Raw genomic sequence first — 26,218 nt, forward strand, 5'->3', positions numbered from 1 at the left:
TTCTTTTTTAAAAGGACAGGTTCTCATTCTGTTACCCAGGCTAGAGTGCAATGATATCACATAGCTTACTTCATCCTCAGACTCCTGGGCTCAAGCAATCCTTCTGTCAGCCTCCCAAGTAGCTGGGAGTATAGACATACCACTGTGCCTGGCTAATTTTTAAATTTTTTTGTGGACATGGAGTCTTGCTAATATGTCTAGAGTAGTCTCAAACTCCTGGCCTCAAGTACCTCCTGGCCTTGGCCTCCCAAAGTGCTGGGGTTAACAGGAATGAGTTACTGTGCTGGGCTCTCTTTAGTTTTTTTAAACTCAATTCAGACACAGCCTCCTATCATACACCCACCCCATGAAGGTGCACTAATGCCCTCATTTACTGAGGCACTTTCCGTATTGCTCTCACACATATCCCTCAGTCATTTCTGTACAAGCAAGTTGGGCCCACTAGATGTAGGTTCATCACTAGCTCAGAGCCTGCCACACTGTAATTGCTCAGTAAATGTTTCTTAAATGATTGGATGAGTCTAGATGAAGGAAAAACTTGAGGTAGTTGAGAGCAGGGTTGACTGCTTTGGCTGAGTGTTCAGGAGTAGTGAAAGTTAAGGGGTTTGGAGTTTTTTGTTATTGGTAACACCAGAGGGTTTTCAGGAAGGCTGTGACAGAATCCAAACTGTTTGTCAGTTATGGCGTGCCATCTGCTGTTATAATGGAGGCATAACAGTTTCTTCTACTTTGCTCTCCAATGAAGTGAGAATCTCTGAGTGAAATGGAGAGCCCTACCCAACCCTGTCCTCTTGTAGATGAGGAAACTGAGGCCCAGAAGGGTGAAGGAATGTTATGAAGTTGCCCACTTAGTTGGTTACAGATACAACTGGGGCTAGAATCAGGTGGAAGTGGATGCCTTCAGGATATAGGAGCAGGCTGGATTGGAGTTTGAGTTTGGGAAGATCAACTAGGAGGCCATGGGACAGGGGCTGGTGGTGACCAAAGAGCCAAAATAGAAGGAAAAGAAGTGAAATTCACAGAGGGTGGGGATTGACAGCTGGCCAAGTGAGATAGTAGAAGGTAATCAGGGTCTGTGAGTACTACTAAGAAATCAAAAGGTACTGGGTATGTAGGAACGTGTGAGTATGCCTATGGGCTGGTCAGTCAGCAAGCAGCTGCTTTTGTTGTTGTACCCAGGAGTTCCACAAAGACCACACTGCCAAACAAGCTGAATTCTTAGCAGAGTTCCTTTATTGAAGAGCTGGCCAGCAATTGCCTCAGTGTCCCAACATGGGGTTTCTGAGAGCAGCCCTGAGTGCTTAAGAAGTTGGGTTTTTAAGGCTTGGTCTGCACCCTGGTTGGCATGCAGGCTGTTCAAGTGCATTTGGGCGGGATAGCAAGCAAGCATTGTACAGAAGCAGAATTTTGTGGTTAGTTAGTTATACGTCATACATCTTTTAATATTTTCCTCCTATACATCTTAGTTTCAGTATTTCCCTCCATACATCTTAGTTTACCTCCCGGTCTGTTTCCCAGGGAGTTAGCCAAGCAAGAAACTGAGAATGAACTAGAAGTAAGAAATCAATTAGTACTTTCTCATTTATCTTGGGAGTGAACTAAACTTACTTCATTTCATTTGAAAGTTTGCAGTCCGGAAATTGGCCAGGAGTTAACTGGTATTTTTCCATTATAGCCTAGGCCTGACACCTTTCTGTCTTAGCCTAGGCCCACTAAGCCTATCACTGTAACAGTGTACCCTTCTTTGAAAGCTGATGATATGAGTTGATTATTCAAGAACCCAAAATAGCCTTTATTTCTACTGTTTTTTTTTTTTTTTTTTTTTGAGGCAGAGTCTCACTGTGTCACCCTTGGTAGAGTGCCATGGCATCACAGATCACAGCAACCACAAACTCTTGGGCTTAAGTGATTCTCTTGCCTCAGCCTCCCAAGTAGCTGAGACTACAGGTGCCCGCCACAATGCCTGGCTATTTTTAGAGACGGGCTCTCACTCTGGCTCAGGCTGGTCTCTAACCTATGAGCTCAGGCAATCCACCCGCCTCTGCCTCCCAGAGTGCTAGGATCACAGGCGTGAGCCACCATGCCCCGCCCATTTTTTTAATTAAAAAAATTTTTTTTGAGACAGTTTCACTGTGTCACCCTCAGTAGAGTGTCGTGGTGTCATAGCTCACAGAAACCTCAAACTCTTGGGCTTAAGCAATTCTCTTGCTTCAGCCTCCCAAGTAGGCGGGACTACCGGTGCCCACCACACCTGTTACTGTTGTTACTGTTGTCCAGCTGGCCCAGGCCAGCTTTGAACCCGCCACCCTCAGTGTATGTGGCTGGCACCATAGTCAATGTGCTGCGGGCGCTAAGCCTCTACATTTACTTTTGGTAAAACTGTATTTGACATGTCTGTCTGTTTTTTTAAAATTGTTTTTTATTAAATCATAACTTTGTACATTGATGCATTTATGGGGTTTAGGGTACTGCTTTGATATACAATGTGAAATGCTTATATTGAATTAAGTAACACATCCATCAATCCATCACAATTATACTCATTTCTTAATAGTTTTGGAATGTACCATTGTATCATGCACATTAGGTGAGGTACCCCCAAATGCCCTCCTTCCTCCCATGTCCCCCTCCCTTCTACTCTCTCTCCTCTTCCCTTCTACTTTCGGGACTATAGTTACGTTTTACCATTCGTACGAGTGTGTAGGTGGTTATATATTGATTTCACAGTAGTGTTGAGTACATTGGATAATTTTTTAATCCATTCTTGAGACACTTTACTAAGAATATGTTCCAGCTCCATCCAGGTAAACATAAAAGATGTGAACTATCCATCTTTTTTATGGCTGCATAGTATTCCATGGTATACGTGTATACCACAATTTGTTAATCCATTCATGGGTCAGTGGGCACTTGGGCTATTTCTGTGTCTTGGCTATTATAATAGGGCTGCAGTGAACATTCTGGTACTGATTTCTTTGTTGTAAAGTAATTTTTGATCTTCTGGGTATATGGATTACTGGGTAGAGTAATTGCAGTTTTGAATGGTAGGTCTACTTTTAGTTCCTTGAGTGTTCTCCAAACTTCTTTCCAAAAAGGTTGTATTAGCTTGTATTCCCACCAGCAGTGTAGAAGTGTTCCCTTCTCTCCGCATCCACACCAACATCTGTAGTTTTGGGATTTTGGCATGTCTGTAGGTTGAATGTCATTGTGAAGGATAGCATTTCATGTCTTGGTGTAAAAGCGATGCAACAGTTTCTCCAACCCTTCAACTCCTTCTTAATGGAATGTTTAGAGCTGGAACTGACCTCGTAAATGGTGTCACGTAGCTTCAGCCAAATGTAATTTTGTTTTGTTTTTTTTTGAGACAGAGCCTCAAGCTGTCACCTTGGGTAGAGTGCTGTGGCATCACAGCTCACAGCAACCTCCAACTTCTGGGCTCAAGCGATTCTCCTGTCTCTGCTTCCCAAGTAGCTGGGACTATAGGTGCCTGCCACATGGCCCGGCTTTTTTTGGTTGCAGCTGTCATTAGTGTTTGGCGGCCGGGCTGGATTCGAACCCAACTCAGATGTATGTGGCTGGCTCCTTAGCCGCTTGAACCATAGGCGCCGAGCCCAGCCAAATGTAATTTTGATGATGTCAAAGATGAAGCCTAGAAAAATAACTGTCCTGGAGTAATAGCTATAAAAGAAGTCCCCTACCTCCAGCTAGCTTTAATAGAGAATGAAAAAGGGATTGTACTTGTGGAAGGTGGGAGGAAGTAGAAGAGAAAGGACTGGCTCTGTGCCTGTAGCTCAAGCACCAGCCACATACATCGGAGTTGGCAGGTTGGAATCCAGCCTGGACCCACCAAACAACAATGACAATTATAAAAAAAAAAAATAGCCGGGCGTTTTGGCGGGTGCCTGTAGTTCCAGCTACTTGGGAGGCTGAGGCAAGAGGATCGCTTAAGCCCAAGAGTTTGAGGTTGCTATGAGCTGTGATGCCACAGCACTCCATCCAGGACGACAGCTTGAGGCTGTGTCTCAAAAAAAAAAAAAAAAGGAAGAGAAAGAACTTAAATCCTGTTTATAAGTGACTTGTCCTTTGCCAGGGCTTTAGATAATCCTGAGAGTCCTGAGAACAGTTTTTCTCTTTAAGAATTGTACCCCCTGCTTGGATAGCCAATCATGCTAGGTTCTCAGAATTTATCTGACAATAAAACATTACATTGTGTTTTCTGTGATGATGATATCATTTATATTTAACATAATTATGTGATGTGTATACAATATATTAAATTTATACATTACATATATAAATATGTGTAATTAAATTTGCATGCATATCCACACTGTTCACATCACATCTAACTATTCATCAGGATAACTAAAAGTCAGTACTAGCTTTTATAACTTCATGACTTCTTGAACTCACTGCCATCTATCAAAAGGTTGACTAGAAAAACATTTAGGGCAGTGGTTCTCAAACTTCCTAATGCCCTGGCTCTTTAATACAGTTCCTGTGGGTTGTGACCCACAGGCTGAGAACCGCTGATTTAGGGAGAAAAACAAAAACATTTAGGGAGTTTGCTCAAAGATTCAGAAGCTCTGTGTCCTCCGAAATCTATCCTATGCCAGATCAGCAAAACAACTCTATATCACTTTCTTTTTGAAAACTTATAAGCAGTGGTCATCAAGTCTTTATTGAATGCCTCCTATTATGCTCATACTAATTCCTTACTCAGTGGAGTGGTTTATTGCTCATGACGTGTTTCCACATCTATGATCTCATTTGATTCTTGTGACAGGTGTGGGCAGAAATCAGCTCTGACTTCACTCTGAGGACTCTTGTTGGCCCAGAAGACATTTAGGATGCTCTGACTTAGCCTTAGGCAGTCTGGTTGGGAAGATGAGTTATTCAAGTGAGTGAACCTTTGAGTGCCAAATTGAGAGGGCCCATTCCCAAGAGGGCGGGTGGGTGTTCAGAAAAGAAACAATCACGAGGGGCAGGTACAGTGGCTCACACTTGTAATCCCAGTACTTTGGGAGGCTGAGGTAGGAGGATTGCTTGGGGTTGAGAGTTCAAGACCAGCCTAGAAACACATTGAAAACCTGTCTCTGAAAACAGAAAAGAAAAACTGGCTGGGTGTGGTGGTATGTACCTGTAGTTACAGCTACTCAGGAGGCTGAGGCAGGAGGATTGCTTGAGTTTAGGAGTTGAAGGCTTGAGGCTGCAGTGAGCTATTATTGTGCCACCACATTCCAGCCAGAGTAAGTCTTTGAGACAGAGTAAGTCTTTGTCTCAAAAAAACAAAACAAAACAAAAAAACAGAAGAAGCAGCAGCGATCATGAGGAGTTGGAGAAGTGTCGGGTGGCTTTGGTGAAAATAGATGGTGTGGGAATTGTTCTCAAAAGATTATTACATTCATTTATTCAATAGCAAGCATCAGGCAGCGCCTGTGGCTCAAGGAGTAGGGTGCCTGCCCCATATACCAGAGGTGGCGGTTTCAAAGCCAGCCCTGGCCAAAAACTGCAAAAAAAAAAAAAAAAAAAAAAACCAGCAAGCATCAAGGCCCTGGGTGTAAGGTCAGGCATTTAGTGAATAAAGATAAGGTGCCTGCTCTTATAGAGCTGAGTGTCTGGTAGAAGGCAGACTGATAATAAACTAAATAAATGAACAATAAATTTAGATAAGTGCTCTGAAGCCAATAAAACAGGACTATTTTAGATTAGATAGTCAGAGAAGGCCTCACTGAGGAGGTGACTTTCAAACTAATACCTCAATCAAAAGAAGCAGCTAGTTGCTTTAGGGTCTGTGGGCAGAGCATGCCGGGCTGGTGTGCAAAGACTTTAAGTGGTAATGTGCTTGGCACATTGGAGAAACTGAAAGAAGGCCCCTGTGACTTGAGTGAGTGAGCAGGAGAGCGACCAGGTAGGGGTGGGAGAAGGCCTGGGCAGGTAAGATGCTGAAACACTTCTGAGGCAATGTAGGTTAGCTCAGTGTCTAGCTGGGTTTCTAGAAGCTCAAGGATGTTATGAGTCTTCAGAGGCAGATATTTTACAAATGGACTGTGTGGTAATCAAAAGACCCTTTAAGGCATGAGTGTGCCTTGTGTGTTTTTTTCTATAGCCAGGATGGAGGCGTGCACAGGGACCTGACTCGAGTACCCCTCCCTACCCAGCTGTACACCTGGGCTGCACCAGAAGTTATCTTACAGAAGGCAGCCACAGTGAAGTCGGACATCTACAGTTTTTCTATGATTATACAGGAGATTTTAACAGGTAGATCAAGATCATTAATGGTTGAACAGAGTCCTTATTCTTAGGTCATATTTTTCCCCTCTCAGAAATTATGAAATTTTTTGAAAATGTAGGACTTAGAAAAGAGAAATTTATTCAAGGAAATCTTTTTATGCTTATGAAAGGTAATCTCCCAGAAATCTTTTTAACTCTTCTTTAAGACTCATCAAGGCCCACCCAACTGCATGTCATTGATAATTTATTTAATCTAAGCAAGTTTTTATATTGAATATTGTCAATACCTAGAATCTCTGTGACGTATCCCTTAAGGACATGTAAATGAGGGGAAAAGACTGCCCTCTAAGAAGTAGTTATGAAATTAAACATACCCAGTGACCAGTAGATATATAAACAGTGTCGCTTGAAAGAAATGGATGCCCTTCCAAACCATAGGACTCTAATGTGAAGGAAGTGGTCACATCTGAAGGCAGAAGGAATCCTTCAAGAGAAGGACACACAGAATAAAACCACATTCATTGAGTGAGCTGCCTTTCATGTTTATAAACTTCTATGAAATGAATGCATTCACTACCTAGCCTAATGCTATTAAACAGGTCTGCCAACAGGGAGCCCTTTTATACATGATGCTGACACTGCTATTTCCTATCTTTGTGGCAGGGATTTCCCTGGTAAATGGATAAAGTGGCTTTTTGTTTGTAATTGGGCTTCCAGGTACTTTTCTACAAAAGAAATTAATGATTCAAGGGGTTAAGTGACTTGACTGAGGTTACGCAGCTTCATCTCATTTCATTTTTTCCCCCCCTCTCTACCTCCTGGTTTCTCCTTCCTTCCTATGACTTTTTCCTTACAGACAACATACCCTGGAATGGCTTAGATGGATCAGTTATTAAAGAAGCTGTAGTCTTGGGAAATTATTTGGAAGCTGATGTCAGGCTTCCGAAACCTTACTATGACATTGTTAAGTCAGGCATCCAAGTCAAGCAGAAAGACCGAACTATGAACCTTCAAGATATCCGGTATATTCTGAAGAATGACTTAAAGGCAAGCCCTGAAGTTGTTGAGAGTTTATTTCTACTTACCCATCTCAGGAGAGTATGGAGTAAGAGACCAAGAGAAACTAGAGATCCAAGTTATGAGAATTTTTGGAAATCCTCATTTTATTATACTGTTTCTATGTTCCTGAGAAAAGCCCAACTCCTTAACTTCTTTTTTCCTTTTTTCTAACTCCATTACTTGATGAGAGCAGCAGGAAATTGAGGAGGGGAATAGGGGAGGTCCAACACATAGTAGGGCCACACTGCAGGCACATAGAGATGCAGTGAATGGTAGCTATTACTATTGCCTTCAAGATACTGATAATAACAATAAATTAGCCAATTAGGACTATAGCCAGCCTGCCCAACAGGAGTAAGAGGGAGTTTATCTGGTACCTCAGTTGTTTTCTAAAATGCCAGTGACATTCAGATGACTGTGACATGTCCTTGACGCTGTTTCCTGTGTTACAGGATTTTATTGGAGCCCAGAGGACTCAGCCAACTGAGGGCCCCAGGGTGCAAAGATACAAACTCCATCCTGATCTCAGTGTCTATCTAGGACTGACTTCAGAATATCCAAAAGCAATCCCTGACTTGGAAATCAAAGAGCTAAAGGAAACAGGTATGATCTTAACTCAGAGGTTAAACATCACTTTGACACAATTTTCTTCTAGGGTCACATAATCTGCAACTAATTGCCTACTCCAAATTGGACATAAAACTTAATGCTGGGAAAAGCTAGATGCCTTAGGGGAAAAAAATCAAGATCCTTAAAATAACTAAGTTAAACTTTTTGGGCTCCATATATATCTGGCATGGATCCAGAACTAAATAGTAGCAGTGAGCTTATTGCTAGCATCATTAGTCTTTAGAATTTATCTAGTTCCTTCACAAGTAAAAATTATTTTTAAATTGAAAACTACTAATGGTTTTTATAGAAAATTTGAAAAACTAGAAAGAATAAAATTACTTACCATTCTAATTCTCCATTCTAGAAAAAATTTGTTAGCATTTTAGTTTTTCCTTCCAACTTTTTTTCTACTTTTTCTTTCTTTTTTTTCCCTTGAGATAGGGTTTCACTGTGCTGCCCAGGCTGGTCTTGAACTCCTGGGTCAAACAGGAGTTGAATAGCTGGGTTACAAGCATACACCACAACACCCAGCTTTCACTGCTTTTTAGTTTTTTTGCAAACCATGAAATTTGGAGGTAGAAAGGACCTTGCAATCATCAGTCTTAATGCCCTCATATTACAGATGAGAAAACTAAGGTTTAGGAGCTTGTGACTTGTTCAGGTTCACAGCTTGTTACAGAGCTGGAACGCAACCCTTCCACTTCTAGCCAAACATCCGTTCTCTGTGGCTTTCATTTTGACATGGCTGGAGGCCTCCAGACTGGCCCATCACTTCTTTATCCTATTCTCTGCAGGGGTTGTGGGTGGTCAGTCCTGGTGTTATATTTTGAGTTATTTGTCCCTCCCAGGATGCAGTGGTTTCTTGGGCAGTATTTCAGCTTCTTTTATCAGATGGTACTAAAAGCACAACTTTGACATAAATAGTCAAACCCTTGTGTGTGTAAAGAAAGCTATGAATATGGTCTTTAAGATTCAAGGGCCTATAATTTGCACGTCCTGACAGTTCTGCATGTCTGGGCATACTTTAAATGAAGCTTAGAATGTTTCCCCCAGGGTTTGACTCCCTGCCCAAAATTTCTGCCTCATCCCATGTTAAAATGGGAACCTTCACCCAGGTTAAAAATACTACCACAGGGCAGTGCCTATGGCTCAGTGGGTAGGGTGCCAGCCCCACATACTGAGGGTGGTGGGTTTGAACCCCGCCCCAGCCAAACTGCAACAACATAATAGCCGAGTGTTGTGGCGGGTGCCTATAGTCCCAGCTACTCGGGAGGCTGAGGCAAGAGAATTGCCTAAGCCCAAGAGCTGGAGGTTGCTGTGAGCTGTGATGCCATGACACTCTACCCAGGGTGACAAAGTGGACAAAGTGAGACTCTGTCTCAAAAAAACAAACAAACAAACAACCCCCCCCCACACAACTGGGAAGGGAGTGGGAAAATAAAAAGCTTTCTTTTGTGTGTTCTTATCCTCTTGCTTAAGCCGAGTCTGATTAGTTTTGAATGTGATCACTTTAATCAGTTGTGTGCTGCTATTCTTTTCAACAGGCAGTCAGCCTCATTCACCAAGGAGTCACTTTTCTCCCATTGAGAAAGGAATACTAAATCCTCAGCCCCCAGGTCCCAGTCTGGTTGCCAAGGAGACTCAGAATCAAGACATTCCTTCTGATCCATTTGTGGCAGAAGAGGCCAGCAGCCCCAGCCTAAGTCATGCAAGCCTCTGCAGCTTTGAAATCAATGAAATCTACTCAGGCTGCCTGAACTTGGGAGATGACAAAGAGGATGAGCTTCCAGGAGCAGCTTCATTTCTTGAGGGGAATAGACCAAACCAGGCAGATGAACTGAAGTCCATGGAAGAAGAGTTGGATAAAATGGAGAGAGAGGCATGCTGTTTTTGTGATGAGGACGGGAGCTCTTCAGAAGCTGACACAGAGCTCTCTTTTGAGGACTGGGACCAGCAAAATGGTTCGTTTAGTTCACTCAGTCTACCTGAGCCGACTAGAGAATCCAAGGGCAGTGTGAACAATAGGTCCATGACTGAGGAGTACATCAGTAAGTGTGTGCTCAATCTAAAGATTGCACAGACATTAATGCACCAGAATGCCAATTTGCTGAAGAATACCCAACAGAAAATAAATAAACTTGAGATGATACAGAAGGAACAGGAAGAGCAGAGGTCTTTGTGGGCTACTTCAAGAGAGTTTGCAAATGTCTACAATTTGCCTTCAGCCCTGGGTCCTCCAGCTTCAAGTTACATTCCTCCTGTTGTGCAGCAGTCGGGGGCCCAGCAGCCAGACATCAGAGTCAATTGTCCAATCCTAGAGAGGTTTCCGAGAACAGTGAGAGACTTGCAAGGAGGACATTTTGGCAAAAGGTCCAGGAAAAAAGGTGGTTGTGGCTGGAAACCTTTCATCCAAGTCTCTGAAGAAAGCACAGGGGATAAGTCAGAGACAAGCCACCAGGTAACCTAAGTGGGAAACGGGGCAGCCTAAGCAGGACTTGAAAATCAGGTTCAATGTTGTTCCAGCCTGGCTGCAGGGACTGACACGTAAACGCAACCAGCTTGAAGCAAGGTCTGCTTAGCTGGGAAATAAGTCCTCTAGGATGGAATTTTAAGTTAGATTCTCTTTATCTCCCACTCCAAATGTCACACAAAGCCCATGTTCTGCTCTGTAAATTCATATGCATCAGATTGAACCATAAGAAATTATTGTTTTGGCCAGGTGCCGTGGCTCATGCCTATAATCCTAGCACTCTGGGATGCCGAGGTGGGTGGATTGCCTGAGCTCATGGGTTCAAGACCAGCCTGAGCCAGAGTGAGAGCCCGTCTCTAATAAATAGGTGGGCATTGTGGCGGGCGCCTATAGTCCCAACTACTCAGGAGGCTGAAGCAAGAGAATCACTTGAGCCCAAGAGTTTGAGGTTGCTGTCAGTTAAGACTCCACAGCAGTCTACTGAGGGTAACAAAGTGAGGCTCTATATATATTAAAAAAAATGTTGTTTTATAGTTAAACCAATCAAGTATTGGCAATTTTACATCCTAAGTTGCTTATTCATTCACTTAACAAATATTTATAAAGGCAGAGGCTATATTAGTCTCTAGGATATGATGATGAATAATTCATAAGCTCTGCTTGGAAGTAGCTGAAACACCAGTGGGGGACCAAGGGACCTGGTGGTCAAAGAAGACACCTTAGAGGAGGTGAACAGACACCAGGGGAGCCAACTGGGAGTTGTAGCTTGAGGCTTCTGGAGCTTTCAGAGTGGTTCCTCTTTGAACTCCTTAAGGGCAGGGCCCAGGCCTTGCTCATTCTATGTCCTGGCACCTAGCATGGTACCTGACATGGTCATTGAAAGAATGAGTGCATGAATGAGTTGAACAACTTCACATGTAGAGAACTGGCTGCCTCTTGAATCATAGAATTATATTTTATGTTTTGAGACAGAAATAATTTTTATTTATTTATTTATTTTTTTTTTGTAGAGACAGAGTCTCACTTTATGGCCCTCTGTAGAGTGCCGTGGCCTCACACAGCTCACAGCAACCTCCAACTCCTGGGCTTAAGTGATTCTCTTGCCTCAGCCTCCCGAGTAGCTGGGACTACAGGCGCCCACCACAACGCCCAGCTATTTTTTGGTTGCAGTTTGGCCGGGGCTGGGTTTGAACCCGCCACCCTCGGTATATGGGGCCAGTGCCCCACCAACTGAGCCACAGGCGCCGCCCTGAATTTTTATTTTTTTGAGACAGTGCTGTGGTGTCATAGCTCACAGCAACCTCAAACTCTAGGGCTCAAGTGATTATCTTGTCTCAGCCTGCCAAGTAGCTGGGACTGCAGGCGCTTGCCACAACGCCCGTCTGTTTTTTTTTTCAGAGATGGCATCTCACTCTTGCTCATGTTGGTGTCGAACCTGTGAGCTCAGACAATCCGCCCACCTCGACTTTCCAGAGTGCTAGCTAGGAGTACAGACATGAGGCATTGTGCCGGCCTGAATCATAGGATTTTAGAATTGAAGATCCCTCAGACATGGATCAACCCTGTCATTTAAAAGAGTGAGAAATTCAGTCTCAGTGACTTGACCTTCCCAAGGTCCAGTGGTGTTACCAAGATAGGGGTTGGGTAGGAGAGGTCTGCCTCATTAAAAGGAGGATTTTATTACCAAAATTGCTGAGAAAATCACTGGCCCATGGTGATAAAAGGAGACCAACTCTCAGTGGGTTTATCTCTGGTTTAAAATTCTCTACCTATAAGCATCCCATCATTGTCTGTACAGAGCAGACAGCTCTCCCCTTGCCCGCAACTCGCTATAAGTTCTAAACTGGTTATGGGCAGGTCTCTTAGTGTTCTTACGTTACACCATGCTGAATTTCAGTGAGGTTTCAGGCCTCACTTAGAACATCGGGAAAAGGATTGGCATTCGTTTTCAGATACTGAGAAGGTTCCAAGAAATTACTTAGATCCTAATATTTCTGTTTCTATTGAAAATTAAAGTTTGCAGAAAACCATTAGAAATAACTTTTGTATGTTTTGTGTTGGCTGTCTATTGCTTCAACAAAAGAAAAAAGCCCACAACTTAGTGGCTTAAGATAACAATGGTTTATTATTTCTCATAATTCTGTAGTTTAGGAATTGACAGGGTTCACCCAGATGGGTCTTCTGTTTCATTGGCTGGTGTCATTTGATTGCCTTCAGCTGGAGGTTAGACTGGGCAAGAAGGTTCATGAAGCCTCCGCTTACTGTCTGGTGCCATGAGTTCCAAGTGGCCCCTCTTTCGGCAAGTGGCTTCTCATTATTCAATAAAGTTTCACTCAAGCTTCTCTCCTGCATGGCAGCTGCTTTCCAAATGCAAGCCAAAACTGCCAGGCCTCTAAAAGCTAGTCCTGAACCTAGGACTGTGTCACTTCCACTGATTTCTATTGGTCAAAGAAAGTCACATGGGTAGGCCAGATTCAAGGGTAGGAAAATAGACTCCAGCTCCTGGTAAGAAGCATGACAAGATAGACAGGAGTAAAGGAATTGATGGCAGCCATCATTGGAAACCATCTACTGCTACATACGACTGTATATAAACAATTATACCATATTTATTTTTCTTTTAAAAGTTCACTCTCTTTTTCTAGCATCATCAGGGAATAAAGCTTCTCCATCTGAGTGAATTTTTCAGACAATTGAAATTCATTTCTTAAAATTTCTTTTTTTTTTTTTTTGATTTTTTTTTTTTTATATGTATATTTTTTTTTGTAGAGACAGAGTTTCACTTTATTGCCCTCGGTAGAGTGCTGTGGCCTCACACAGCTCACAGCAACCTCCAACTCCTGGGCTTAGGCGATTCTCCTGCCTCAGCCTCCCGAGTAGCTGGGACCACAGGCGCCCGCCACAACGCCCGGCTATTTTTTTGTTGCAGTTTGGCCGGGGCCAGGTATGAACCTGCCACCCTCGGTATATGGGGCCGGCGCCCTGCTCACTGAGCCACAGGCGCCGCCCTTCTTAAAATTTCTTAGTTCATAAAATTTTAATTATGGCTTGGTGCCTGTAGCACAGTAGTTATGGTGCTGGCCACATACACCCAGGCTGGTGGGTTTGAACCCAGCCCAGGCTAGCTGAATAACAATGACTGACAACTGCAACAACAAAAAATTGCCAAGAGTTGTTTGTGGTGGGCGCCTGTAGTCCCAGCTATTTGGGAGGCTGAGGCAAGAGAATTGCTTAAGCCCAAAAGTTTGAGGTTCCTATGAGCTGTGACACCACGGCACTCTACTGAGGGCGACATAATAAGACTCTGTCTCAAAAGAAAAAATTATATGAAAACATTATAAACTTTGTATTATTCTAAAATGTATTTTGTTTATATTCTAAATATATTCTAACCTTTCCTTGGTGACAGTGATATGTTCTGAACATCTATCTGTTACAGTGAAGCTTCAGCCCCTGATGAGGAGTATTTGCCCCTACAAAGGCCTGCGGAGCTCATACTTCAGGGAGCTTGTGATGATTTTGTGCGTGTGTGTGACAGTTTTGTCACCCTTGGTAGAGTGCCATGGTTTCATAGCTAACAGCTCAAACTCTTGGGCTCAAGCAATTCTCTTGCCTCAGTTTTTCATTTTTTAGTAGAGACAGGGTCTCACTTTTGTTCAGATTGGTCTCAAATTTGTGAGCTCAAGCGATCCACCTGCCTCAGCCTCCCAGAGTGCTAGGATTATAGGTGTGAGCCACTATGCCTGGCCCTTGTCATGAATTTTTATGCCTACTCTCACTTTTACACATCTTGCTGCCATCTCCAAACTCCAGATTTGTTGCTTTAATTTGCTTTTGACTAAGAAGTATCATTAACTAAGTTTTTTAAAGTTATGGTAAAATTGGCATAAGTAGATACCAAAAGCCTTTCTTTTGAATAAAGCAAATAGACTTTCTCTTAATTTACTTTTGCTGTTTCTAAAGTATCATAGTCTTTATTATATTGTATTTTGTTGTCACAGCATCCCTACTGTTAGGTGTTTTTTCCTTGTTTTATGGATGAGGAAACTGAAGTATAAGATTCCCTTAAGTTAGTGTGAGACTAGAACCCAAGGATTTAGATTAGAACTCAAAGCTGCTGCCACAAAGATCTGCTTTCATATTAATGTAGATGGAAAAATGCTCAGGAAAGTGTTTAGATTTTTTATTTCTGTATTGTCGCTCATTGTGCACTTGCATTCTGTCTGGACTAGGTTCCTGCCAACATTTCTAGGTAAAGGCCTCCTGGTAAGAGGTGGATTACTAGATATGAAATATGCAAAGGCATATTGTCTTGGTACATCTGGTTAGTTCACATTTACCAAGAATGACTTTGAAAATAAGAATGTGAGAGTAAAAAGAAGTGAAATTCTCTCATCAAAGCACTGAAACATATTTTTTGCTTTTTAAGCTGCTGACTCTTTGTGGCCCTGGAAAACAGAACACAGGCAAACAATTTCAGCCAGCTCAAGAAGCCAAGGATAGTTTGGAAAGAAGCAGAAACCAGCATACCAGTAGGTGGGTCAACATTGATCATTCTTTGTGTTGCCATGCCTTTAGACTCTCATATGACCCAGAAGTCACACAGTGATCTTCATGTGTTGAGTGATAAAGGGACTGTGAGTGATGAAGAGTGATACAGAAGCAGACAGTGTGTCGGCTTCTCCTGTTGAGTAAGTGGGAAGAGCAGGGGAACAGAACCTTGTAGGAGACATCAAAGGCCCAGTGGCCACCAGGTTAATCAGATAGAACTCACCAGTTGTCAAAAGCAAAGCATTTCACTTTTCTAAAACTGCCCAGGTAGTTATTCTATAAAAAGAAATGCCAAGTAGCAGGGAGGTGGGAGGGGTGAGGGGCGGTCACGGTCTATGGTTTACCTCTGAGGGTGGGACACAAGTAGAAGAGAGACTTTATCTAACAAATGCAATCAGTGTAACCTAATTCTTTGTACCCTCAATGAATCCCAAGCAATTAGCGGCTAAGGCACCAGCCACATACACCTGAACTGGTGGGTTCAAATCCAGCCCAGCCCACCAAACAACAATGATGGCTGCAACCAAAAAAAAAAAAAAATAGCTGGGTGTTGTGGCAGGCACCTGTAGTCCCAGCTACTTGGGAGGCTGAGGCAAGAGAATCGCTTGAGCCCAGGAGTTGGAGGGTGCTGTGAGCTGTGATGCCACAGCACTCTACCCAGGGCGACAGCTTGAGGCTCTGTCTCCAAAAAAAAAAAAAAGCCAGGTTTTCCATTTGCCAGTGTTCCAGAAACCACTCATTGGAAACTAGTGTTGTTTAAAGTAAGCATCACTGACTTTAGCAAGGAAGCTGAACAATATCACTGTTGCCCTGGAATATCTGATTTTCAGTCAGATCAATGAAATGAATTTGCTTTAGCACCATGGATCACTGGGAGGAGAATATATATGTATACTGAGGTTTGTTTGTTTGTTTTTTGAGATTGGATCTCACTCTGTTGCCTAGGCTAGAGTATAGTGGTGTGACAGCTCACTTCAACCTCAAACTTCTGGGCTCAGGTGATCCCCCTGCCTCACCTTCTTGAGTAGTTGGAACTCTGGAACTGCAGGCTTATATCACCACACATGGCTAATTTTTTTTTTTTGGTAGAGGTGAGGGTCTTGCTCTGTTGCTCAGGCTGGTATTAAATCCTTTTTTCCTCAAGTGATCTTCCCTCCTTGGCTTCCCAGAATACTAGGCCACCACCTGACAACACTTGAGTTTTAAAAAACTTTTATATAAGAGGCTCAGTGCCTGTAGCACAGTGGTTATGGTGTCAGCCACAAACACTAAAGCTGGCAGGTTTGAACCTGGCCTGGGACTATTAAACAACAATGACAACTATAACAAAAAAATAGCTGGGTGTTGTGAGGGTGCCTATAGTCCCAGCTACTTGGGAGGCTGAGGCAAGAGAATCACTTAAGCCCAAGACTTTGAGGTTGCTGTGAGGTGTGATGCCATGGCACTGTACTGAGGGTGACAAAGTGACACTGTCTCTAAAAAAAAAAAAAAGGCAAAAAAAAGCTGATCAGATCTGACCGCTTTGATTTAACAGTTTCTCTGCTTTTTGGTCCAGCTGGAGTGTAGGGCATTCTACATAACAGGAAAGTCATATCTATGCCATAAATCACATATTTTTGAATTTGCTGTGTTCTCCAGTGTGGCCTTAACCTCCTGGAATCAAGCAGTACTCCTGCCTCAACTTCACAAGCAGTGGGCACTATAGGCATGCATCACTACTCCCAGCAAATGATGGGATAGTTAGAGGGAAAAAGACTCCCTTAGGGCTAGGCCCAGCAGTTCACACCTGTAATCCTAGCACTCTGGAAGGCTGAGGCAGATGGATTGCCTGAGCTCACGGGTTCGAGACCAGACTGAACAAGATAGAGACCCTGTCTTTAAAAATAGCCGGGTCTTGTGGAGGGCAACTTTAGTCCCAGCTACTCAGGAGGCTGAGACAAGAGAATCACTTGAGCACAAGAGTTTGAGGTTGCTATAAGCTATGACATCAGGACAAAGTGAGACTCAGTCTCAAAAAATAAAATAAAAAAAAGACTTTCTTATTTTGAACTACTTTTTTTTTTTTTGTAGAGACAGAGTCTCACTGTACCGCCCTCGGGTAGAGTGCCGTGGCGTCACACAGCTCACAGCAACCTCTAACTCTTGGACTTACGCGATTCTCTTGCCTCAGCCTCCCGAGCAGCTGGAACTACAGGCACCCGCCACAACGCCCGGCTATTTTTTTGTTGCAGTTGGGCTGGGGCCGGGTTTGAACCTGCCACCCTCGGTATATGGGGCCGGCGCCCTACTCACTGAGCCACAGGCGCCGCCCCAGACTTCCTTATTTTGAATACGAGAAAACCTTGGCCCAGAGAGATTGACATTTGCTAGAGTCAGAGAACTAACCTAGCAGTTAGGTCAGGGTCTAGAACTCAGTGAGACTACACTGAAGATTATTGAATGTTCTTTAGGATACCTAGTGTCTCATGATCATCTTTACAAATGTTAGTTATTGTGCTGTTACTGATAGGCAGGTGAGCCTGTTACCAGAGAATTTTGAGGGGAGAGCAGGAGCAAAACCTTCACCTGAACCATCACCTGCAATTTGTGGCACTTGGGGGAGGAGAGGCTCTGCAGCAGCCCAGAGATTAGGGTTCTATCTGGCAAGACTCCATTTCAATTGTGGGTTTCTTCTACCTTTGAAAATTTCCCAAGAACATTTTTAGAAACATGAAATCTGAACTTGGAAACTGAAAAAAACCTTAGAGCTCTTCTAGCCCAGTTCTTTCATTTTAGCCAAGGAAGACCTAGAGAGTTCAGTGCCCAAGCCAAAGTGACAGAGCTAAATAGTGCATTCTTCACCGAGTCAAGCCACCAGCAAGGACTGGGTAGGTCACCCAGCCCTCAGCAGGATGCTACCAGGTAAGGATACTTGTGGTTTGAAAACTGGGAGGGTCTGGCACCCTCTGGTGGTGTAAAGGAGTTGGTGCAACTCAAGGAATGACTGGAAGGCCTTAGGGGACCTTTTCCTCTGGGTAGGCTGGTGGGCTTTTGAGTTTTGTCAGGAACTTCAGCAAACAAATGTGTTTGTGTCCATTTTGTTTCTCCCCTCCTGAACAAACAGGATCCGTGTGGAATCTGTGTCTTCTGAAATCTATAATACAAAATCAAGAAATAATGAAGATGATGGAGACGTACACTTAAAATGGAAAAGTGAGTATAAAGGCATGGGTTTTGTTAGACAGAATTAAATTTAAGGTATGTTTGTGGCTGGACATGAATATGGTGGCTCATACCAGTAATCCCAGAACTTTGGGAGGCTGAGGCAGGAGGATTGTTTAAGGCAAGGAGTTCAAGACCAGCCTGAATAACATGGTAAGATCCCATCTCTGCAAAAAATTTTTAACAATTAGCAAGGCAAGGTGGTGTGCGGGTATGGTCCTAGCTACTTGGGAGGCTAAGGTAGGAAGACCATTTGAACCCAAGAGTTTAAGGCTATAGTGAGCTATGACCATGCTACTGCCTGGGCAACAGAGCAAGACCTTGTCTCTAAAAAAAAATAAAATAAATTGACTAGGCATGATGGCATGTGGCTGTAGTCCCAACCACTTTGGAGGCTGAGGCAAGAAGATCACTTGATCCCAGGAGTTTGAGATTCCAGTGAACTATAATGATGTCATTGCACTCTAGCCTGGGCAACAGAGCAAGACCCTATCAGAAGGAAGGGAGGGAGAGGGGCAGAGAAAAGTAAGGGAAAGGAAGGAAGGCATATTGGTTCCTACAGTATATTTCTGGTCACAAAACATCACCGAACTTCTAAATAAAGACCAAAACACTTATAACATTAAACACTGAAATAAAAAAATGTGAACTATACAACATAAAAAAGATGAATAAAAACAGATAAGATAATTATTTACCCATTTACTTTAGTTTAGGCTCACGGGTGACCAGAGTGTATGCTGGCAGCTCAGAGCATAAAGAAGGAATTAACCCTGGATGGGACACTATTTCATTGCAGGGTGCACTCAACACTCAGTCATACTGGGACAATTTAGACAAACCAGTTCATCTAATATGAGGTGGGAGGAAACCAGAGTCCCTGGAGGACACCCATGCAGACGTGGGGAGATTATGTAAGCACCACTTGAATAGTTGTCATAGCTGGGAAAGGAGTCCCCCTCCCCCCAACATTATAATGAAGTGATGTTGAACAAAACTCTGTGATTGGAAGACCTGCTGTAGAGATACTTAATACATAACAAAAGTGGAGAACATGCAGTGTCACTCTTGTTTCCTATGGGCATTATTATCCTCTTGTAAGCTTAAAAGGATATAATGTTTTTTTTTAAAATACTAGTGCTGGGTAGTGCCTGTGGCTCAGTGGGCATGGCACCAGCCCCATATACTGAGGGTGGTAGGTTCAAACCCGGCCCAGGCTAAACTGCAACAAAAAAATAGCCGGGCATTGTGGTGGGCACCTATAGTCCCAGCTACTTGGAAGGCTGAGGCAAGAGAATCACCTAAGCTCAGGCGTTGGAGGTTGCTGTGAGCTGTATGATGCCACAGCACTCTACCATGGGCAATAAAGTGAAACTCTGTCTCTAAAAAAAAAAAAAAACGTGCTAAGTGACAGCAGAAATATAAACATATGAAATGAAAACATACATAAATGTGTGTACCCACAAACTATGAGCTCAGTATAGTCTAGAAAGTCTAGACAAACTCATAGAATCCTTTCTATTTGTTATTATAGACTGGGAGGAACTTCAGATGTCATTTTTCTTGTTAAATCTTTTCTTTTTTTTGAGACAGTGTCTCAACTTTGTCGCCCTTGGTAGAGTGCTGTGGCATCGTAGCTCACAGCAACCTCGAACTCTTGGGCTCAAGTGATCCTCTTGCCTCAGCCTCCCAAGTAGCTGAGAGTACAGGTGCCTACCACAACACCTGGCTATTTTTAGAGCTGGGATCTCACTCTTGCTCAGGCTGGTCTCGAACTCATGAACTCAAGCAACCCACTTGTCTCAGTCTCCCAAGTGCTAGGATTACAGGCTTTCTTGTTAAATCTTCAAAGCAAAAGCATCGGTCTGTAAGTTTTCTACTGTCTTCCAATCAAGAATTTAGCAACAAGGGCTGTTACTTGGGGTAACCAACTGAAATTCCCCTCTCTCACTCTGTCCTCTGTTCTTTCCTTGCCCTCCCCAAGACCAAACGGGACTAGCATGATGCAGTGGTAAAAAGGCAATTATTACTACAATATGAGCTGTTGTAATTATTGTATTATCATATAAGCTATTGTATTGTATTATTGTATGAGCTATTGTAATTGTTGTATTATTACAATATGAGATATCGCATATCTCTTTAAGATAAAAGCCTTTGTTTCCAGTGTTCACAGTGATGTTTTAAATGTTGTTTTCTCTTGTGCTCAGTGGAGGTGAAAGAAATGGCAGAGAAAACAGCTACTGGGCAGCTCACAGTACCTCCTTGGCATCTTCAGAATAGTTTGACTTTAGAGAATGAGGCTGAAAATGAGCCTGATCCCCTGCTGAAGCCCCCCATTATGGGCCCCAAGAACATGGATTGGCAGCAAGTTGTAGAGTATCACAAGGGAAATGATGAGCCAGGAGGAAATGGCAAGTTTGACAACATGCACAACAATGACCATGAGAGTGACCAGCGTGGCAGACAGTCTGGGCCTCAAAACTTCACCAGTAAGTTCAATTGGGAGAATCGGGATAGGTGAGCTCTTTCAACTTACCAGTTCTCACAGATAGGTAACCTTGTGGCATGTTTCCTTTGCTTGGTCCTCTCCTTTCATACATTTCTGGGAAATTTAAATTCCAGGGGAAAGCAGGAGTATATCTTCTTTTTATTGTTAAATCATAGCTGTGTACATTAGTGCATTCAAGGGGTACAATGTGCAGGTTTCATATACAATCTGAAATATTCTCATCAAACTGTTCAATGTAGCTACCTTCATGGCATTTTCTTAGTTACTATATGTAGGCATTTGTATTCTTCATTTAGTAAGTTTCGCCTGTACCCATTCTAAGATGCACCGTAGGTGTGGCCCCACCCATTACCCTCCCTCCACCAAAACCTCCCCCAGGAGTATATCTTCTATCTCTTATATCTCTTCCTGTGTTTCCCACAGGCAAATCCAGAGATTCATGAGTTTTTCTATTACTGAAACAGGCCCTTTGTATAAAAAAAGCAAAATAATTTACACACACTGACCCTGGTCCTGAGTTTAACCTGGTAAGGATTGGAGCCTTCCCTACCTGGGAGTGGAGGTACACCACCACTGCCCATGTCTTTGCATTGTATTCCAAGCTGGAAATAAATCCACTGGCTTCTAGAGAGTCTGTGCCAGTCTAGAGGAACCTAGAGACAAATAACATTGACTGTCATCAGTTTATATATTGATAGGTTAAAATTAAAGGCTATCTGGTAATTTGCTTAAAATCAGAGTATGGGATATTATTTCGCAGCTATTTATAAGTCAAAGAAGGGTATATTTATCTTGCAGACAACCTATTGGGTTGGGGATTTCTTTTTTATATATTTAGAATCTGTTCCTTGTCAAGCATCACTCTTGAATGGGTGGGTAAAAAGATAGATGATCAAAGGCTGCGTTTAGGGGCTGCGCTAAATAAACAGTTTCCACTGTCCGAACTGAATGTAACATGTGGGACATGGCCTCGCTTGGCAGAATATGTATGCATTTCTTCTCTCACACCACCTTTTGCCCCTTTTATGCTATCTGAATATCACTCAATGACTTTGGCCCGGATCGTGTTACAATTATTAGGTATCAGGCAACCATCCCCTGGAAAAAATGAGCAACTAGAGGATAGTGAAGACTTTCTTTTTTTTTTTTTTTTTTTTGTGGTTTTTGGCCAGGGCTGGGTTTGAACCCGCCACCTCCGGCATATGGGACCGGCGCCCTACTCACTGAGCCACAGGCGCCGCCCGATAGTGAAGACTTTCAAGCCAGTTCTGATGGTGTGGTCACCGAGAAATCTTACAGTGTAAGTAATATGGCCTGAGAGCCAAGTTGAACCCAAGGACCTGGTAAAGTAGAACTGAACTGTCATTATGTATTATACATCAAAATAATCTCTATAGTAGTTTTTTTGGTTGGAGTATGTGTCCTATGTCATTTTCAGAAATAAAGTAGTCTTTCCTCCTTGCCTGGTACTTTTTGAGTTAGTTCATCTCAGTGTGTTGTGTATCTTGGAGTATAAAGAGAACACACACACAGAAGTGTCAGATTCAGCTCTTGTCCTTAGCTTCCCATCTAGTTGGGTAGATAAGGCTAAGATCAGCAGGTAACTGAAGTCACACTGGAGTAGGAAAAGCAAAGCTAAAGTTGTGATGAGAGTGCCTTCGTTTGCAATATCCTCTAAGACCCAAATTCAGCTCTCACCTTACTGGAAGGGATGTGTTTGTGCCTGACAGCCAGGCCTCAGCAGAATCCATTCATTTTGTAGCATTTGCATTTTAGTTACAGCCTTGATTCAGGGGTTTAACAGATTCTGGGCCAGAGTCCAGCCAGGCTAAAGAATCAAAATATTTTTATTGTCATTGACATGGGGCCACAATAATTTAAAGAATATACACAGCAATTGAGAATGACACAATATAAGAATACATTAATGATAAAATGTGAAGTCTTTTGATGTATGGTATTTAATCATAGCATATAAGCTACTCACGAGATCAATATTCCTTCTCTTGTGTGAGGGTTGGAAGAATGTGCCACACTGGGCTGGGCACAAGAAGCAGATGTAGTCAGGGAAGTAGAGAAGGTATGTGAGCAGCCAGGCTTGTCTGAGAAATTTGAGTTTGATATGAGAGTTAAAGGAGAGCACCTGTAAGTGCACAGGGTAGGGAAGTGTGTGGCAAAAGCAGTGTCCAAGGATATAAGCCACAAATCTCTGTGAAGAGATGACTGAAGGTAGAGAGAGCCAATATTCCGGCTAGGGCCTGAATGTAGCAAAATAAACAGGGAAGAAAGGTTAGAACAGAGAAGCTGAGGAAATTAGTCTGTTACTTTTAAGTACTTTAATTTTATTTTTATTTATTGAAATTGCATTGCTATTTTTAAAATCATGCTTTTTGCTTGCCTTTAAAATGTAATACCTGACGGACTCTCAAGTTCTGAGCAGCCTTAGTCTCGTGTGTAGGAAGATGCCAGCAACACAGGCTGTGTCTGCCCTGAAGGAATCAAGGTGTTTAAATGCAATCCCTAGCTAGAGTTGTCAAGGGCCTTTCTTGTTACTTAGAATTTTGGATTAGAAAGGTTGCCTTGGGCAGCACCTGTAGCTCAGTGGTTAGGGTGCTGGCCACATACACCAAGGCTGGAGGGTTTGAACTTGGCCTGGGCCAGCTTAACAACAAAGATAACTACAGCAACAACAAAAAAATAGCTGGGCATTATGGCGGGCACCTGTAGTGGGTGCTGAGGCAAGAGAATCACTTAAGCCCAAGAGTTTGAGGTTGCTGTGAGTTGTGACACCATGGCACTCTACCCAGGGTGACAGCTTGAGATGCTCTCAAAAAAAAAAAAAAATAAATAAATAAAAGAAAAGAAAGAAAGGTTGCCTAGTGCCCATTATTCTGCTGTTGAGGATGCAGAGATTCAGAATTGTTGTTCCTGATACTTCTTCAGGCTGTTCACAGCTGCTTCTCCACCAGGAAGGAGGCAGAGGCACATGTGCAAACAGGCCGAGAGAGCCACCTCAGTGTGTCTCGCTGACTACTGGGTGATTTTAGATAGCCTGTTTTGTTTTTTTTTAGACAGAGCCTCAAGCTGTCACCCTAGGTAGAGTGCCATAACATCACAGCTCACAGCAACCTCCAACTCTTGGGCTTAAGTGATTCTCTTGCCTCAGCCTCTCAAGTGGCTGGGACTACAGGCGCCCTGCACAACGCCTGGCTATTTTTTGGTTGTAGTTGTCATTGTTTGGCAGGCCCAGGTTGGATTCAAACCCGCCAGCTTTGGTGTATGTATGTGGCTGGTGCCTTAGCTGCTTGAGCTACAGGCGCCAAGCCTGTTTTTTTGTTTCTTTGTTTTTTTGGTTTTTATTTGAGATAGTCTCACTACGTTGGTCTTGGCAGAGTGCTGTGGCATCTGCCAAGGGCAATATAGCAATCTCAAACTCTTGGGCTTAAGGGATTTTCTTGCCTCACCTCCCAAGTAGCTGGAACTACAGGTGCCCACCACAACGACCAACTATCGATAAGCCTGTTTTTAACATTGCATCCAGAGAAAAAGTGATTTGGTTACAGTGAACAACAACTTAAAAGTGATTTCCTGTATTACTACTAGGATCAGTCCTTGCAATCAACTTGTTCACCTGAGTCTTCTGAGGATATAACAGATGAATTTTTAACTCCAGACCATGAATATTTTTACTCCTCGTCTACTCAAGAAAATTTGGTACTAGAGGTAAAAATCATATTTAAGGGTAAAGTTCATTTTCAACTTTCTCCATTGCCTTGTTTCTTTTAAATGATTTTTATTGAGAAAAATAGCTTACATATAAAAGCATACAATGTCAATTTACCAGTGTTTCCATATGTTTTGAAAAATCATCTGAAAAATAAGATTTTTGAGGATGGAAGGTCATGTGCAGTTTCTCCCATAATTGTGGTTCCTGCATTTCTACAGCACTTCGTACTTTTTTTTCCAGAATACTTTTATTCTGCAACCTAATTCACATATTCTTCCTTTGGGGAAACAAAGAAGGCCATTTATTATTCCTCTCTCTGAAGAAGCAGTGGTGATCTGCAGATGCAGGAAATTAACCCTAGCATTAAGCTCTAATGGAGGGAGAGCCAGGATTGAGACAAGGGCTCTGCAACAAACTAGACTGTCTAGAACACCTAGTTTTCGCAGGAATCTACTTGTATAGGGTATTTTCATTTATAAAGTGACATTTGTTGGATTTTCTTGTTACTTGTATTTTCTACCCTATCTTCTCTTTCCAAACTATCATCATTCTGGAATCTTTTACCAATACAAAAGGTGGTTTGACTGTGTGTCAAAAGTGTAATTTCCACTTGTCCTACACTTCTGAAACTCAATTAGAGAAATTTTCCATTATTAACAATCCTTTAAATATTTATTTTACTGTGAACAGACCAGGACATTAAGAAATCATTAATATAAAGATAAAAAATATGCATATACACATATGTATATATGTATGTATATAAAGTATGACTGCAGAAAAGTGCACAGATCTTAAATGTACAGCTTGTGAACTTTTATAGAACTAGCACCCAGAATAAGAAACAAAACATTACCAGCCCCCCCAAGACCCCCTTGTGCCCCCTTCCAGTCACTTCTTAACCCCCCAAAAGAACCATTGTTCTCACTTCTCACCTTACAGAGTAGTTTGGCAGAATGGACCTTTTTTTTCAACCTTCTCTAGCTCTTTTGATAAAGCTCCCAACAACTAAAACATCACTGTTGGAAGATTGGAGTGAATATGGGATGGTGATACGAAGAAGGGAAAAGTTACATAATTTTTCCTCATAATGGGAAGTGAGGGGAGCACTTGTTGAGGAGGACATACAGTACAAATAAGTTCTCAATGTCTGTGAAGCAAGTTTGTTCTTTTTATATAAAAGATGTGGGGACCTTGTGCAGATTTTCAAGGTTTAAGACCATCAAGATAATTTCTCAATCTTTTGGTGTCTGTCTCTAGTAAACCTCCTTTCTTTTTCTTTCATTCATTTGCAGACCTCAAGTCCCATAGAAGAGGACTTAGAAGGAATACAAGGTGCATTTGCCCAGCCTCAAGCTTCTGGTAATAATCCCTCTGGGTAGATTTCTTTGAGAATCATCTGCCTTCACTTTCTGTTGGGTCACAGATGTTTAGATCTGGAAGGTCCTTAAAGAAAACTTCATTCAGGTTTTTCATTTTTCAATTAAAAAACTGAGTCTCAGTGATTTCCCCTCATTAGTATGAATACTCACAAGCCTCATGACATCTAATTGTGTAGATGCTAGATGTAGAATACTTCCCCAAGCATTTTAAAGTTATAGCACGCATAATTGTAATAGTTTCTTCTTTTAGCCTTGTAGTCTCACTAGATTTCAGGTTCCTTGATGGCACCTATCAGGTGCACAGTTATCCTTGCTGAACTGACCTAGGAAATTTGCCTAAGCTACACAGCTAGTTATCAATACAACAAAAATTTTCCAGCCTGAGCAAGAGCAAGGCCCCATCTCTAGTAAAAATAAAAATAATTAACTGGGTGTTGTGGCAGGTGCCTGTAGTCCCAGCTACTCAGAAG

General features: G+C 42.5%; 1 protein-coding gene across 3 annotated transcripts in view; it reads left to right on the plus strand.

Moving 5' to 3' along the window:
* The window catches only part of TEX14 (testis expressed 14, intercellular bridge forming factor), an 87,489-nt gene that overhangs the window by 37,436 nt on the left and 23,835 nt on the right, over positions 1–26,218 (plus strand). For 2 of the 3 annotated variants that reach the window (XM_053569098.1, XM_053569099.1), the window contains exons 10-21: positions 6,110–6,261; positions 7,091–7,281; positions 7,746–7,896; positions 9,450–10,240; positions 14,805–14,911; positions 17,702–17,827; positions 18,030–18,118; positions 20,338–20,619; positions 21,720–21,753; positions 21,876–21,939; positions 24,243–24,362; positions 25,662–25,728. In XM_053569098.1, coding sequence (XP_053425073.1) covers positions 6,110–6,261; positions 7,091–7,281; positions 7,746–7,896; positions 9,450–10,240; positions 14,805–14,911; positions 17,702–17,827; positions 18,030–18,118; positions 20,338–20,619; positions 21,720–21,753; positions 21,876–21,939; positions 24,243–24,362; positions 25,662–25,728 — 2,174 coding nt within the window. The remainder of the gene's footprint in view (positions 1–6,109; positions 6,262–7,090; positions 7,282–7,745; positions 7,897–9,449; positions 10,241–14,804; positions 14,912–17,701; positions 17,828–18,029; positions 18,119–20,337; positions 20,620–21,719; positions 21,754–21,875; positions 21,940–24,242; positions 24,363–25,661; positions 25,729–26,218) is intronic. The other variant, XM_053569100.1, reaches the window with a different exon arrangement.

This window comes from Nycticebus coucang, chromosome 18, assembly GCF_027406575.1.
Source record: "Nycticebus coucang isolate mNycCou1 chromosome 18, mNycCou1.pri, whole genome shotgun sequence".
Taxonomy (NCBI): Eukaryota; Metazoa; Chordata; class Mammalia; order Primates; family Lorisidae; genus Nycticebus; species Nycticebus coucang.